Below are 17,709 nucleotides of genomic sequence, written 5' to 3'. Positions count from 1 at the left end.
TGCTGTAACCTTCACTCATAGGGGAGATGCTCCAGCCTCTTGATCATTTTAGTTGCCCTTTTCTGCACTTTTTCCAGTTCTACAATATCTTTTTTTAGGTGTGGTGACCAGAACCGCACACAGTATTCCAAGTGTGGTTGCACCACAGATGCACCATAAGGCCAGTATGATATTGGCAGTTTTATTCTCAATTCCTTTTCTAGTTATGCCTAACATGGAGTTTGCCTTTTTTTACAGCAGCTGCAGACTGGGCTGACATTTTCATCAAGCTGTCCACCACAACCCCAAGATCTCTTTCCTGGTCAGTCACCACGAGCTCAGATCCCATCGGGTTATACCTGAAGCTGGGATATTTTACCCCAATGTACAGCACTTTACACTTGCTGACAATGAACCGCATTTGCCATTTAGATGCTCATTCTCCCAGTCTGGAGAGATCTTTTTGGAGCTCTTCACAATCCCTTTTTGTTTTAGCCACCTTGAATAATTTGGTGCCATCAGCAAACATGGCCACTTCACTGCTCATTCCTAATTCCAGATCATTTATGAACAGGTTGAAAAGCATTGGTCCTAATACAGATCCCTCTGGGACCCCACTATTTACTTCCCTCCATTGGGAGAATTTACCATTTATTCCTGCTCTCTGTTTTCTGTTCTTTAACCAGTTACTGATCCATAAGAGGACCTGTCCTCTTATTCCATGACTTCTAAGTTTGCTCAGGTGTCTTTGGTGAGGGACTTTGTGAGAAGCCTTCTGGATGTCCAAGTAAACAATGTCTACCGGATCACCCCTGTCTAACTGGCCTGTAATTTCCTAGATCCCCCTGGATCCCTTCTTGAAAACTGGTGTTACGCTGGCCATCTTCCAGTTCTCCAGTATAGAGGCTGATCTTAGGGACATTTTGCATATTTTGGTTAGAAGATCAGCAATTTCATATTCGAGTTCTTTGAGAACTCTAGGATGGATACCATCTGGGCCTGGTGATTTATTTGTTTTCAATTTATCAATGAGGTTGAGAACTTCGTCTTTTGTCACCACTATTTGCCTCAGTTCCTCAGAGTCTCTTCCTGAAAACATCAGTTCAGGCACAGGTATCCGTCCTGTATGTTCTGTAGTGAAGACAGATGAAAAGAATTCATTGAGCTTCTCTGCAACCTCCATGTCCTCCTTCAGTACTCCTTTAACTCCATTGCCATCCAACAGTCCAAATGCCTCCCTAGTTGATTTTCTGCTTCTGATACATGGATGGATGGATGGATGGATGGTCTTCTTGTGTGAAGCCAGCTAATGGCATGAGTATTAACCATGGTGAACACTAACTAGGGTTCTATCTTAACCAGGATTTGACACCATCTGCAACACACTATTTCAAATCCTGCTCAAGACGGAATCCTGGTAAGCACTAACCATGGTGCCAACAAAAACCTTAAGCATGGTTAAGACTCTGTGGGTGTCTGTAGTCATGGTGGCCAATTCCTCCACATTCCTATTTTCCTCTCCAAGCCTCAAGGCCTCAAATCTGGGGGGAGGACCTTTAAATACCCATTCCCAGTTCCTTAAGCATGGTTAAGGAGCATAGTTTGCGCCAGCCGCAACGTATAGGATAGTGTAAGATCAGATCAAATCACAGAAGCGCTTGTATTCCTTTACTACAAGTTTTCACACAAATAATACAGTTTACAAAGGTTAGCTGCTCTGCACACTGTTTAAAGTATCAAACAAGAGAGTAAAAATAACCAGTTCTAAATTTTAAATTCCAAATGTCTTCAGAACTTACCTCCATGACTTTCAAGTCATATGCATTGTGGGTACTTGCATGAGTGTTCTTAACGTACTGCTTTATGATCTTGGCTTCTTCTGAGTCTTTGTCTATTACCTATGAAGGAAGTTGACAAGAAGAAAAATTGTCTTTGTACAACTTAACAATGATTTCACGATGCCATTGAACTGGGCGGTTGGGTCTTACCTTCTCAATGACCAAAAACTGTCTGGTTTAAGAAGTGCATAATCAGTATGAGACTGGAGTGGATCCTGTACAAGCAAGTTCAGAATCCAGTCAATTTCACTTTGCTTTTAGTGTGTGACTCTCAGGGTAAAGTACTGTTCTAACTGCTAATTCGGGCTTTGAACATCACGGCATGGACAAAGTTGTTTTGTTTTTTTTAATGCTGGAAGGACAAATGAGGAACAGACATAAAAGTGCAATATTAAACATGTTCACTCAGAAGTAAATGCCAGTGTGTTCAATAGGGCATACTCTCAGATAAGGCTGTACAGGACTGTAGCCACAGTCAGGTAAGAAGATGGAAAGAGGTCAAAGGAAAGAAAACAGAGAACCTGTAGTGTCTTGGAGAAATTTGGAGTGGCTATGGGGAATGTCCATGCTTAAAAAACCAAGGGGTGTGTGTGTTTTCCAGTGAGATGTCAAGAGAAGATGGACCTGAAGCTGTCTTCATTAGATTTAAGGGACAGCTGTCAGGTCAAAAATGTGCAACCCGGTCCTATACGTTTTTCCCCCAGATATAAAATTCCCCTGTGTTCAAGGAAGCTTACTCCTAGGGGAAATATACATAGGATATCAGTCTTAAGAGACCACTGGGTGGGGACTTCCATCCATGCTGTGTAGAACTCTCTGACCTCTTACTTAAAAGGAATTAGATTGATTAAGAAAAGCCAAATTGCCAGAAGAGCTCCAAAACCAGCTTAGCTGCAGTAGGAAAGCTGGTTCCTTTTACAGATTAGTCTTTGCTACTCTTTGGATACTCAGCTGGGCTTTCAGGGCTGACAACAGCATACCTCAGAGGACCAAGGCCCTAACCCTCACTGGTTCTGTTTCTTTTGCTTTCTGTCTCTTGGAGAGAGCAGTCAACCCAGTGCTGCCCAGAGGGAAACCCACTGAGATGCACAATGGAAATAAAAAGCTTTACAGAGGTGTTGTACTGTAATGAAGATGGACAGGTTTGAAACGACAGGGAGCACAAAAAATAAAGTAAAAATAAAATGACAGAATGCAAAACGGTTGACTTAGTGTTGAAAATGAAAATGCTGGAAGGTAAACTTTGTCAGCCATGGGTAATGAAGTGAATGGACCCAAGCTTCTAGGTAATAATAGGAAGTTTTCACCACACACGACCACAGGTTGAAATTGTTACACATGTCTGGTATCTTCAAGCAGGTAATGAAATACACTCTTCAGATTTAGCCACCCAAACCTGCCTGGTTAAGTTGGAAATAAAACAGTTGGTATCGAGAAGAAGACCTTTCCACTGCCTTCTTTCCCATCTTTTTTTTTTACCTTGATATCTGTTTTGAGCTTTTCATAATTCACATCAATTGGATCTTTATCTCCATCCTGACCACCGCTTCTGAGTAGGCTGTAGGCAACCTCAATGTCAAGCAGATTGTCCAGCATGTCCACTTTGGACTTGATAAACAAGAAGATATGGTTATGGTTGGCAACGCACTCGTCAGCGCAAATGGATACTCTGCTTCCTCATGACAGCTAAGAGACTGATATTACAACACTGGAAGGATAAATGCTCACCTCTTATGATGCAATGGATTGAAGACCTTACAATGCTTTCAACATTTGAATGGGTGGTGTCTATAAGTATGGATGCTTATTTGGATATTTGGTCTGCTTTTGTTGAAGTTTATGTATAGTTCTTAGAAGCCTGTGTTTTCTCATTCAGATCTCTCTCTTTATATCTCTATATATCTTCAAATATGTATATAGACAGAAATCTATGTAGCCACATTGTTCTCCCCCCCCCCTTTTTCTTTTGTCAAAATTCTACAATAAAAAAATAAGTTTAAAGAATGGTTGGCAATGCAGCTACTTTATGGCCTTAGGATGTTTTCATGCAATAGATTGTTTGTGACCTTACAGTTTTAAGGTATTGCTAAAAAAAGCCAGTTTCAAGAACAGCAACTCCCTCCTAGGTTGAGTGTGGATTGTTTTGAACCCTGGGTTCTTTGTTGAAGCGTGGGTTAGCATGTTGTCTGAATGCAGCATGTTTTCCACAGGGTAGGTTATTGTGTTGTCTCAATGCACCCAGCGTGGCTTGTTAACCACTCTGAACAACCCAACAACAAGCCATGGCTTCTCAAGGTGGCTTGTTCAAGAAAATAAGACACACTGCATGGGTATCAAGCCACCCTGGCTGCATTCAAACACACTAACCCATTATTCAACAAACAACCCACGGTTCAAGGCAACCCACACTCAGCTATTGGGTCTGAGTGAGCAGGCTTGTTCAGACAATTAGAGGGGGAAATGATGCAGCCTCTGTTGTTTCCTCTGCTCCTGCCAGTCGCACAACTGGGATTATCTTAAATACCTGCGCCGCGTCACAGGTTGCTGTGTCGTCCAAACCTGGCATAGAGCGCGGGCGTGGTCCATTTTCACTCACTCTACAACCCATACTGCAAGCCGTAGGTTGTAGGGTGGGTGAAAATGTATTACGCTTGTGCCACACACTGGGTTTGGACAACACAATGTGAGTAATTAGGGTAATCCTGGTCATGTGGCCGGCGTGTGCAGGGGCACCAACCGACACTGCATTGCTTCCCCCACTGATCTTCCAGACACGGGCGATGTGTTGTGTGAAGAGCCCTAGTATAAGACAGCTTCCTATGTCGTCCCAGACTTCATATATGGAACTCAGGGCTGTGGACATGGTTCCTTTCCTCCCCTACCCCATTTATCCTCACAACAATCCTTTGGGTTTGGATTGTTTGGATTTGGCTGAGAGATGGTTCCTCGCCCAAGGTCACCCAGCAAACCTTATGTCTAAGCAAGGATTTACTCCCAAGCCATTCTGGTCCAACTCCAACGCTCCACCCACTGCCCCAAAGAGACTTACAAAGTCAATACTGGGTGCAACTAAACTAAACCCACTAGCTTGATATTTCTATCCTGAAATAAATATATTGGAACACGATTTATGCATTTTCTGTGATTAAGCGCCCACATGTCAAAACCAAGTTTGGCAACTGGTGTCCAAAATTCCCCATCAATACCTTAATGTAGTCTACGTTGTTTAAAAGTGGAGGCTTCTTCATCCCAAAGTCATGAGGGATGAGAGTATAGAAGCGATTGGAGAGATCCAGTATCTGCGAATCTGTGCCACCATCAGAAACTGCCTACGCAAGGAGGAAAAAGCAGCAAAGTAAAGAACCTGGGCAGCAAGAAGTTCGTGCACTTGAGTGATTTGGCTTAGAAAAATCTAGTCCTCATTTAGGCTAGTAGATAAAAACTGTAGTAGATCAAACGTTTTGAAAAGTTTCCCCAATCTGGTGCCACCCTGGCTGGAGATGACAGGTCCCTTCCAACCCTACTATTCTATGAAATGCTCCTCCATGTAAAAATAATAGTAATAAATAACTGCACACAGAAAGCTGGTATGTTTGGTTGATGGGGTCTGGTCTACTCAGCTCCTTGTTGTATTGAACTGTTCACAGGCAGGGAAATTTCTAGCACAAGGAAGCACAGCAACATGGAGTTTCTCCATGTTAATGGTGAATAGGAAGATTTTGCTGTGTGTGCACGCATGGCATGCCTTTGTCACAGCAGCGGTGAGGAACCCTCCAGATGTTGGAGTCCAACTCCTATCAGCCCCAGCCAGCATGGCTAATGGTTAGTAATGATGGGAGTTGTATTCCAAGAATGTCTGGGAGGCCACAGGTTCCCCATCCCTGTGTTTGGGAGACAGAGATAGACAGACTAGTCTACTCAGAAGCAAGCCATTTTGTGACTGGCCAGGACAGCTGTTTTGTGGTGGTGCCCACAAGTTTCAAAATTTTCCAAATGAGCCCACAAAGGTAGGGGATCAGTGATGTAGCCCTTATTTCATTTCATTTCATTTCATTTCATTTCTATATCACCCAATAGCCAAAGCTCTCTGGGGGGTTCACAAAAATTAAAACCAAAGAGCGCACAATAAAACAATATTGTGTTACCTGAAGGATCGTCTCCTCCCATATGTGCCTGCCTGGACCTTAAGATCATTGTCAGCTGCCCTTCTCCGTGAGCCCCTGCCAAAGGAAGTGAGGCGGGTGGCTACCAGGAGGAGGGTTTTTTCTGCTGTGGCACCCCAGCTCTGGAATGAGCTCCCTAGTGAGGTTTGCCTGGCACCTACATTGTATTCATTTCAGCGCCAGGTGAAGACCTTTTTATTTTCCCAGGCATTTTAGCATTTTAGCTTTCTAGTCTTTTACCTTTCCTGTTTATACTGTTTTTTTATTTTATTTTATTTATTTAATTTCTATACCGCCCAATAGCCGAAGCCGTCTGGGCGGTTCACAAAAATTAAAACCAAACAGCACACAATAAAACAATTGAAAATATATAGAACATTAAAACCACAATATAACAATACAACCACAATAAAACCTAGCAGCAGTGCAGGAGTTTAAAATACAGATTTAAAACAGCTACGCTAAAAGTCTAAAAAGCTAAACTGCTTGGGAAAATAAAAAGGTCTTCACCTGGTGCCAGAAAGAATACAATGTAGGTGCCAGGTGAACCTCACTAGGGAGCTCATTCCAGAGCCAGGGTGCCACAGCAGAAAAAGCCCTCCTCCTAGTAGCCACCCGCCTTACTTCCTTTGGCAGGGGCTCACGGAGAAGGGCCTCTGAAGATGATCTTAAGGTCCGGGCAGGCTTATATGGGAGGCACTTTATCTGATGAGGTGAGCCAAGAGCCCCTAACGATGCAGGGGCTTTCCCATTTAATTTTAACTCAGTTCAATGTTTGATCAAATTCTTGATCATGCAAACCAACCAGAGTGAATCAAATTAAAATTATTTATTTATTTATTATATTTATATCCTGCCTCTCTTCCAAGGAGCCCAAGGAAGCGTACATGATCCTTCTCTCCATTTTAAAAGGGTAAACAGTTTAGAGAAACAGGCCCAAAATGGCTTTTACAATTGTAAACAAACATTTTGATTACATTTGCTTAGGACTTGGGATGGTCTTTGGTAATACCCAGAACAGAAAGCAGGAAGCCAAGTACACATTTGGGCTCAACCCCAATTCCCATTTCTGCTCCCTTGGTGTGCAGTGAAGAATACTGCCATCCTATAGGATTATTAGGGCCTGGCACTGTTGAATTCAGCAACAGCATCAGTTTATAAAAAGGTGTCAATCTAGCTTAACTTCAGTTGCTTCCCCTACCATACACTTAAAAGGCTTTAGTACTAAAAGGACCAAATTAGGACTATTCTGCTGCTGACTGTGGAGAAGCTATGTTTGACATAGTCAAACATAGCTATTCTGATGAACAATAATAACCTCTTCTAGCAAGGACTAGAACAGAATAAAGTAACTCTTTGACTAGATAGCCAAGCGTATGTACCTTACCTTTATTAAACGGAGACTTTTTAGAAAAAGAAATGTAATTTGTAGAGGCGGCGGCTGGGGAGGGGGAGAAAGAGTGCTGAGAACGCAGTTGACTCCCAGCCTGGAATGTCTTATGAACTCCATTGTCACAAAAGCTCTTTCTTTTATGCTCACCTGCTGCACCTCATTAAGTATGGAGTATGCACTCTGGATCTGCCTCTTGCTTAGCTTCCCCAAAGGCATCTTCTGGAGGTCAATCTGACAATGAGATAAGGGGAAGTAATTAAAGCAGGACTTCATTATCTGAAAGCATTTAGGAGATCAGTAGCCCAAAGGATCACTTAATAGAAGTAGCATGTTAAATGAAGAGAATCTAGACAAGCTTTTGCATCGCTTTCCAGAGAGTAGCCATGTCAGTCTTTTGAAGCAAAAATAAGGAGCCCTATGGCTCATTAAAGACCATAATAGGCAATATATTACCAATAGGCAATCTCCTGGGACACCCCTCCCACAATGTTTGGCTCTGAGAAGGACCCCCTTAAAGCCAGGCTTTTTTGGCCTGGCCACCTTTCTGAAGAGGTGTGCCAGCTGCTTCTTCAGCCAAGACAGCTCTCCAGAGCACAGCTGCTTCGGAGTGTTCCGCTGGCTGCCCTCTTTCGGTGGCAAATACCACAGTGGGAGAAGGGCTGGCAGGGCAATCTGGAGCACCAGCTAGACGCAGTGGGCCTTCCGGTGGGGACGTCATCCTGCCTCATGGAAGGGCCAGCCCTCCTGATAGAGACAATGACACTGTTAATGGTGATTATGTCTGTATTATCACCCAGCAATGTTTTGTAAAAGAAATGGTCAAGGTAATCACCACTATCTGTACTTATTTGTATCTGAATACTCTTTGACAACACAGTCTATGTCTCCCTCCCCATACCATATACCTGGTATATCTATAGATCTGCTAATTTGAGGTTATCACTTCATGCAGCTGACGAAAATGACAGTGTCCATGGAAGCTTATGCCAGAATTATTATTTTTAGACTTTAAGATGCCACAAGATCCTTCATTATTATTAACAGGGGTCATTCACAGTGCAGCTGTTGCCGATAACACAAACATGCTGGCATGATGGAAGCCAAGTAACACATGTATTGTGATAAGAATCTTTTATCCAGATTCAAGGTTCTGGTGATTTTGCACGTGACAGAAATCTCTATAAAAGCCTACTTAACATGGTCTGACCGTGGAGCTGCTATAAGATTCTAAAAGGACTCTACCTTTTAAAAAAGGAAATTTTAAACGCACAATTACAAACCATTCCAACAAGAAAAAAAGGCAGAAGATAACAGAGCACGCTAAAGTAGCTTCACAAAAAGCTTAGAGATGACCTGAAAACAAAAAAGGACACATGTAGGAAGTGGAAGGAAGGACAAGCAACGAAGGAAGAGTACAAGCAGGTAGCACAGAATTGCAAGGATGGCGTCAGGAAGGCTAAAGCTGAGACCGAGCTGAGGTTAGCGAGGGATGCTAAAAACAACAAAAAGGCTTTCTTCAGATATGTGCACAGTAAAACACAGAGGAAAGAAATGGTGGTTCAACTATTCAATGAGGATGGCAAAATGATAACAGATAACAAAGAAAAGGCAGAAGTGCTCAATTCCTACTTTGGCTCAGTCTTCTCCCAAAAGAGGGTCTATGACCCCCCTGGCAAAGGTGAAGTACAGGCTGAAGGGGCGGGACTGCAGCTTGAGATTGATAGGCATATGGTCAAGGAACACCTAATTGCACTGAATGAGTTCAAATCTCCAGGGCCAGATGAACTGCATCCCAGAGTAATAAAGGAACTGGCAGAAGAACTCTCAGAACCACTGTCTATTACCGTTGAGAAATCATGGAGGATGAGTATAGTGCAAGATGACTGGAGGAGGGTTAATGTTGTCCCTATCTTCAAAACGGGCAAAAAAGAGGAACCTGGGAACTACAGAACAGTCAGTCTAACATCAATCCCTGGGAAAATTCTGGAGCAGATTATAAAGCGATCAATCTGTAAGCACCTTGAAAACAATGCAGTGCTTACTCGAAACCAACATGGATTTGTCAAGAACAAATCCTACCAGATGAATCTGATCTCATTTTTTTATCACGTCACCTCCCTTGTGGACTGTGGGAATGCTGTGGACATAATACACCTCGACTTCAGGAAAGCTTTCAACAAAGTGCCCCATGATATCCTGATGAGCAAACTAGCTCAAAGTGGGCTAGATGAAACAACGATCAGGCGGATCCACAGTTGGCTACAGAATCGGACTCAAAGAGTGCTTATCAATGAGATCTTCTCAAACTGGGGAGAGGTAATGAGCAGGGTACCGCAGAGCTCAGTCCTGGGCCCGGTGCTCTTCAACATTTTTATTAATGACTTGGAGGAGGAGGTGAAGGGAATGCTTATCCAATCTGCAGATTTGCACAAAATTGGGCGGGAAGCAAATACCCTGGAAGACAGAAACAACATTCAAAGTGATCTTGATAGACTGGAACGCTGGGCAGAAAACAACAGAATGACATTTAATAGGGATAAATGCCAAGTTCTGCACCTAGGAAAAAGAAACCAAATGCACAGTTACAAGATGGGGGATACGTGGCTCAACAACACTACAAGCAAGAAGGATCTTGGAATTGTTGTCGATCACAAGCTTTTGCAGCCAACAATGTGATGTGGCTGCAAAAAGGCCAATGCTATTTTGGGCTGCATTAACAGAAGTATAGCTTCCAAATCCCAGGAAGTACTAGTACCCTTCTACTGAGCCCTGGTTAGGTTTCATCTGGAGTCCTGGGTCCAATTCTGGGCACCACACTTTAAGAAGGATGCAGACAACCTGGAGAGGGTTCAGAGGAGGGCAACAAAGATGATCAGGGGACTGGAAACAAAGCCCAATGAAGAGAGACTGAAAAAACTAGGCATGTTTAGCCTTGAGAAGAGAAGACCGAGGGGAGATATGATAGCGCTCTTCAAGTACTTGAAAGGTTGGCACAGAGAGGAAGGCCAGGATCTCTTCTCCATCATCCCAGAGTGCAGGACATGGAATAATGGGCTCAAGTTACAGGAAGCCAGATTCTGGCTGAACATCAGGAAAACTCTTCCTGACTGTTGCAGGAGACATGATGGGAGGCACAGGAGAGAGGATATTCATCTAAGGGGCAAGCACAAGAGGAGGAGGAGATGAAAGGTTAGGCAGGAGTGCACAAAAAGGATAATCAAACATGCACAAGATTATGCACACTGGAGGCATTCAAGATGAGGCTGGACAGCCATCTATCGCAGATGCTCTGACTTAGATTCCTGCATTGAGCAGGGGCCTGGACTAGGTGGTCTTGTAGGCCCCTTCCAACCCTTCTATTCTATCATTCTTCAGTGAAGGGTTGCTTGTTCAAAGAGGGCCACTGCTGAAAACTGAACTTCTTGTAAAAATTTCTCAAATCAGAGCAAAGATGTGAAGAGGGTGTGTGTGTGGGTGTGTGTATTTTCATACTGTTTAAACTATGATGTCCGTCGGCTCTGTTAGTGAATTACTTTTATGATATTTTCTTTGTTTTGAAGTTTTACTGAAAGCTACATTGAGAGTCATATGGTGGAAAAACTAGATTAATATCAATAAATGTGTTTTTAATCATTTAGCTTGGGCTCTCTGCTCCCCCTGGACTATAAGAAAGGCTGAGAGCTGAAGAATTGATGCTTTTGAACTGTGGTGCTGGAGAAGACTCTTACGAGTCCCCTGGACTGCAAGGAGGTCAAATCAGTCCATCCTAAAGGAAATCAACCCTGACTGCTCATTGGAAGGACAGATACTGAAGCTGAAGCTCAAATATTGTGGCCACCTAATGCGAAGAGAAAACTCCCTGGAAAAGACCCTGATGCTGGGAAAGATTGACGGCAAAAGGAGAAGGGGACGGCAGAGGATGAGATGGCTAGATAGCATCACCGATGCAATGAATATGGACTTGAGCAGACTCCGGGAGAGAGCGGAGGACAGGAGGGCCTGGCGTGCTATGGTCCATGGGGTCACGAAGAGTCGGACACGACTGAACAACAACTCTGCTCCCCTCTTCAGACACAAGAAGCTAAAGAAAGCCCAAAGATACTGGTAGATCTTAGGGTGATTTGCCGTAGATTGCCAAGGATTTCTGACCAGTGGTGGAGTGGTAAATTCTGAAGTGCAGCACTCATCATGAGAGTCCCCACAGCCACACCCCCAGGGAAGGGGAGTCCAAAAATTTAGTCAGAGGTGTTGATCCCTTCTAGCAGTTTCTCTCCACTGGGAGAAGGTCTTTTGTAAAGCTGATGGGTCTTAATTGCCCATTCAAGACCAAGTCACCCCAAAGTACTCCGCATTGCATCAGGGGACAATATATTGTTGCTGGGAAAATTCAGTGAGAATTGCAGTTAAGCTCGGAGGGAACAGGGAAGCCTGAGAGGGTGAGGGGCAGCAGATGACATCAGCATCCCTTCGAATCAAAATGTGTCGGAGCTGCGTCCCTGAGAGCCCTGGCTTCACTGCACCACTGTTTCTGACTCCCAATGGTTTAACAAGCAACAACAAAATGACTCCCAACCCCCTGCCCCCAATTATATTGCTGAAATTAACAACTGGGGTAGCCAGGAGTGGATTTTTGTGCAGAAGGACTGTGAGTTCTCTTCAGTTTTGGATCTCAAAACAACTTCCTGGGCACAGAATTTTTTAATTTGAGGTGTATTTATTTTGCATCTGCCTCTGGCTGATGGGTCTCAGGTTTCTAGGGAAAAAAACAAAATAGAACCCACAAGCCTAAAGTTTGCCCATCCTTGGCTTAGACCAAGTACGTGAGTACAAAAACAACACCTTTCTTCTGCGAAAGAAAAATCATCGTGAACATCTGCAAAGGAGGCAAAGATTGTTTGGGGGCTAAAAGAAATGCCTGTTGTTAGTGTAAGAGTGTATTGCTGCCACTGCCATATGTCAACTAAATGACAACATGAAAGCGGTTAAGCCAAAGACGATTAGTAACCTCAAATTCCACCATAGCCTTCTTCATGCTTTCCACATCAAATATCATCTTAATAAGGTCCTGGACTGGCTTGGGAAGCTTGGATTTGGTGCCTGCACTCACTGTCAGTTTCTTCACCGCCTCCTCATCCTAAGGGTGAAAAAAAGAGTGCACGTGAGAACAACAAACATGCACAGATTAGGCAGCAAAAACACATTTTGATTAAATTATGCTTGCTAGAGACAGAGTACACATGGAGTTCTCAGTTAATCTCATAGATCAGCAGTTTCCCAACAGCATTTAAATTTAAATCTAACTCTCTCTATTTTAAATCCACTGGTTCAAGAAGAAGAGTAGAGCATGACATTATTTTTATTTTTTTCTGAAGAAATACTGATTTCCAACTGAGTCCGATTAGGATTCCAATGCTTCGGAAAATTTCAGCCCTCTTTTTCCAGGGCTAGTTTATTTCCATGTACGTTATGCACATCTGACCAAACACTGAACATTGGGGTGCAGAACATCGGGCCCACAGGCATATCCCGACACACACCTCCCCTGGTCCCCATATCCCAGTTGCTATCTCCAATATGAGATGGGAGATAGCAGTGGGGATGTGGGGTGGCCAGACTTGGGGAAGAAAAACATTAAAAAGTGTGTGTGTGTGTGTGATGTCGGGGGGGGGGGGTCACAGGCTGGTGGGGGGCAATGCGCCCCCAAATAACAGTTCTGCACCCCTGCTATACATCAACTGGGGGATGGGGTCAGGGAAATAATCAAGAACTAAAGTCAGCATTACTCAAATGTGATTTTGGCCTGCATATATTTAGCTTTATATGTCATCATCCCAAACACCCTCAATACACACATAGAGCAGCCCCCACCATTCGCTGCTAAGCTGGTGTTCAGGGGGGCCAAAATAGAACAACCTTGCTAGCTGGTCATTATTGCTTCAATAACAGAGCCCAAACTTTTCAGGCCAATCCCTATAGGTTTTTTGGATATCCATCTTCAGCAGACACAAACTACAAGATCATCTGAAGGAGTTCAAGGTAAGAATACATGAGATTTTTATGCATTTGCTTTCTTCATAAAATAAAAGGACAGAACCAAAGAGAAGGTTTGGGGGAAGGGGGGGAGGTGTTACATATGTGTGTGCTAATTCAAGCTAAACACACTTACTAGAGAGTAAGCCCCATTGAGGCTTACTCACTTCTGAGCAAATGCGCATATAATTGAGCTGTCAGTGTTTGGTACAGTGGGGCCTACACTTGCTGTTAGGTCCCCTCCTAAACAACTCAAAGTATTTCCTGTATGCATGAACTTGACGAACAAATGGTTTTCATTTTTTTGAACAGGATCATCACGTTACCTGTCCATAGTCTATTTCCAGAGGGTAGAATTTTTTGGGATATTTGGTGAAATGTTTGGAATGCCAGGAGTTGCCTGTCTTCTCCTCATACAAGTCCAGGAAATGTTCAATGGCTTCTTCTTTGGATGGCATCTGCTCTAGCTTGTTGCTTCCAATTACTGTGCCAACGCGACCCCAAGAGCGGAAAACCCAGTATCTAAAAACGAAAGGAAACGGGAAAAGGCACACACTTGGGATTAATCTAGCCAGATCTCGAGGGGAACGTGTTCACACAAAGCTCCTGTAGTCCACGTGTGGAATCCACTTCAAGCAGCTGAGCTAAAGCCATCTGCCTACTGTTCTCTTTACAGAGTTTGATTATGGCAAAGTGGAATAGAGACAGAAAATACAGCTGTACAGAAGTCCCTCAAGCATTTATGGATTTAGGCGCAGCACCAAGAAAGATGGAAGTAAAAGAAAGCCCAGAGATCCCACTTGAGGTTTTGCAAAATAGGTAGTGAAATCCACAAAGCATGGAGTGATAAACCCTCTCTGGGAGGCAGGGCCATTCTAAATTGCCTCAGTACTACATCCAGAACCTTCCTCTTGGATAATGCTACTGTTTAAGATTACAGGCTTAAGCCTTAGAAACAGAGGATGCTGTTTTGGTCCCCCTATTTCCTACGCCTTGCTGTCTGAGACAAAGGACAAGATGCCCCCAACTTCATTCTACATACAGAAGCCAACTACACTGGCAGCTGAATCTTCGTTCCACCCTGGCAATACAACAGCATCCGCCACTGCTCCTGAAGGCAGCACGCTCGCAAGGGCAGGCCATGTGGCACTCAGCTCTGGTCTCCAACACCGTGCTGTCATTTCCAGTCCTCCATCACCTGCTGCCTGAGGTGGCCACATCACTCTGCCTAATGATAGGGCTGGTCCTTCAGGGAGAAACCTTTCTCTCAGCTCAGCTGCTTGTTGTATTTCTGCCACAGGCTCCCATGTAGCTGCGGCACAGTCCTTCTTCAATGTGTCCAAGCTTCTGATAGCCGAGGCACCCTTTTCCCACCGGAGTAAATTGGGAGACACAGCTTCACTCTTCCTAGCCTCAGGTTCTCCCTTCCTGCCCTGTATCTGTGCAAGTCTCACCACCCGGGTGTGTCCTCATATAGGAAGGAGGCAAACCCAGTGGAGTGACTCACAGAGACACCAGGGTCAGCCTCCTCCGAGAGTGGGCAACCGTACTGCGTTGTTGCTTTGGGAATGATCCGGCGCTAAGAACCATCCACTCAGAGGCTCATTGGAAGGACACAAGGGCAGAGCAGCAACTCATGCAGATGCACAGCAGGCGGCCTTCTCCGTGGCTTGATACTTCGGGTTCACAGGAATCTTTATTCGACGCATATCTCAAGGCACACAAGCAGTTTGCTCATAGCACACACTTTGGGAATTGCTGCCTCATTTAAAAAGCGATAGCAAAACAGAGCACGACAGAGCCAGTTTTTCTGCTCCTCCTCGAAATGAAAAGCAAAAATAACACAAAGCCCAGCAAGAGAAGCAATGAGCTTGCATCTCCCAAACAGCAGAGTGACCCAAGATTAGAATGGCTTCCTGCTGGAGACAGAGATAAATGTAAACCTAGTGGCACAGTGGAACATGGGATCCTTCCATAAGTCACCCAGGGGAGCCAGGCAAGGCAGAGGATTTACCGCTGAGCAGAAATGGTGATGGCATCTCTGCCAAAGCAAATGGCATCCTTGCCAACACCAAGTGATGTGACTTCCAGCAACTTGCTGTTAAGCTTGGTCAGCCTAGAGCAGCCTCCCCAACCCTCCAGATGTGTTGGACTACAATTCCTAGTATCCCCTAGCCAACCTGAGGGCCTCCAACACATTTGGAGGGCATCAGGTTGGGGAATCCTGGCCTAGAGAAAGCTGCCCTAGGAAGAAGAGATGTTCCATGTTTTGGAACATGGCTGCTGATTACTGTCAGGAATTTCTTCATGTAAGACCACTGGGAACTCCTAGAGCAATGCTGCTTCATCTTTTTGAACCTAATGATCCCGGATTCCTGCAAAAAGACCTTCTTAAGCAATTGTATATAGCTACAAAGTCATGTATAGCATGTAACTGGAAGTCCCCAAAGCAACCAACTAAAGAGCAGTGGATCGATAAAATTTGGGAGGTTTTGAGTATGTATAAACTCACTCCACAAGTGCAGCAAACAAGAATGGTATTATGGCACCAAGGTTTCCATTCATTTCCTGTGTTGAGCACTTCAAACTTTTGACAAAGTTCCAACAAAGTGCAGTTGTCTGTATTTTTTCTGATTAACATGCACAAACACACAAAATGACATACACTTACACACGCTCCTTTTATATGGTGTAGAACTTGTATTTTTGCTTTCATTAGCTATTGAGCTCCTACTTAGGTTGTTTTATTGTGGATAGTCTATAACAGATATGCTTATGGAACAAGAGTTATAATTAGTGAATTCCTTTCTTTCTTTGGTGATTGCGATTATTATGTACATTCTTTTTGTTGCCTTTGTTAACCTTATTTTGAAATAAAATCAAATTTCTTGAGAAAAGAAGAAGAGCTTTGAAGGGCAGGGGAACACATGCATCCTTGCATGCGCATGCACACCCTAACCCCCCCGTAGGGAGGGGGCCAGACTGGGAGGAACATAGAGCCGTCCGAGGTCTTTACAATCAGGGCCAGTTACTTGTCTAATTCAGGGGTGCATGATCTGCAGTCCCTGCAGGGACTTTACTGCATCTCCCCCAAGGGTGCCTTGACCCCTCCCCTGCCTGTACTCACTCCTCCTTCCCCCAGAGATCCTGATGATCCCCCAAGATTCCTCTTTTCCCACTGCTCCTAGCAGCAAGGAAAACAGCAACATGAATCAGGACTGCGGGGAGGGGGGGAGGCTCTCCACTCCCTTACCCTGCCACCAAGGATGCTGAGGCCTGTGTGTGCACCTGCAGCCCCCAAACCACATGAGACCAGGGGGGCAAAAAGGCTGTGGAGCCCTGGTCCAATTCCTAATACAGCCTTCCCCAACCTGGTCCTCTCCAAATGTTTTGGACTACAATTCCCAGCATGTGCTCTGGAACTGCTGGCTGGGGATGATGATAATTGTTGTCTAACACATCTGGAAAACATCAGGTTGGGGAAAGCTGTTCTAACAAACACAGGACTAGGTCCAAAACATATACCAAACTGGCCAACTTCCCACTTTTCTTCAGCCATTGACACAAAACCTCTTTAAAACATTTATTCCCAACAACACAGAGATCATTTATTCCCAACATTCTCAAACACTATAGCCCAAATGTAACAGATAAGTGTTTTTTTTAAAAGAAGGACCCATAGTTCAGTATGATTCAGTAGATCAATCAAGCAACGCTCTAGTCAGGGAGGGCTAATTTCAATAATAAACAGCTGGAAGTGAGAACAAATAGCTATTTTGGTTCTCGTGTTACTGTAACAAATGAATAAGAAAATATTAAATATGATTCCTTCCAATAATTTGTGGTTGCTTTTGCTTAACAAAGAATTTAATTCTATTTTATTTTATTATCCACATTTCCTTCAATATCCCCAAAGAATTGTCTATGTTGAGATTTGGGCAATATAGACATTTATAGTGCAGTCCTATGTATGTCTACTCAAAAGTAAGCCCAATTGAGCTCAATAATACTCCCAGGTAAGAGTGTAAAGGGCTGCAGCCTTAGCACAATCCTTGCAGCCTGTTACTCAAGTCAGTTAAGGGAAGGATTATTTGATCAACTAAAAACTCCTCAATTAACCAACACACGGCACAAAACAAACACAGTATTCCTCCACCCACCCTCAAGAAGTTAAACTAGCCAAAGATATTTTCAGTGGGTGTTTTTCTCCAAAACAGAAGCTGCAGGCTTTCAACTATACCTACCTGCTGATCAAGCATAACAAAGGCAGATGTTGAACAAAGCAAGAGGCAATCAAATTAAAGCT

The 17,709-nt window shown here is 43.9% G+C and overlaps 1 protein-coding gene across 1 annotated transcript in view; it reads right to left on the bottom strand.

Moving 5' to 3' along the window:
- The window catches only part of PARP1 (poly(ADP-ribose) polymerase 1), a 73,597-nt gene that overhangs the window by 12,661 nt on the left and 43,227 nt on the right, over nt 1–17,709 (bottom strand). Inside the window, exons 13-18 of the mRNA XM_084828644.1 lie at nt 13,730–13,925; nt 12,379–12,507; nt 7,521–7,604; nt 5,024–5,146; nt 3,297–3,425; nt 1,779–1,877 (exon numbers count right to left, since the gene is read on the bottom strand). Of these exons, the coding sequence (XP_084684770.1) occupies nt 1,779–1,877; nt 3,297–3,425; nt 5,024–5,146; nt 7,521–7,604; nt 12,379–12,507; nt 13,730–13,925 (760 nt within the window). The remainder of the gene's footprint in view (nt 1–1,778; nt 1,878–3,296; nt 3,426–5,023; nt 5,147–7,520; nt 7,605–12,378; nt 12,508–13,729; nt 13,926–17,709) is intronic.

The sequence above is a fragment of the Heloderma suspectum genome, chromosome 1, assembly GCF_057233095.1.
Source record: "Heloderma suspectum isolate Gila_16-S chromosome 1, 16-S_ref, whole genome shotgun sequence".
NCBI classification, from domain to species: Eukaryota; Metazoa; Chordata; class Lepidosauria; order Squamata; family Helodermatidae; genus Heloderma; species Heloderma suspectum.
This window is presented reverse-complemented; position numbering and strand designations above follow the sequence as displayed.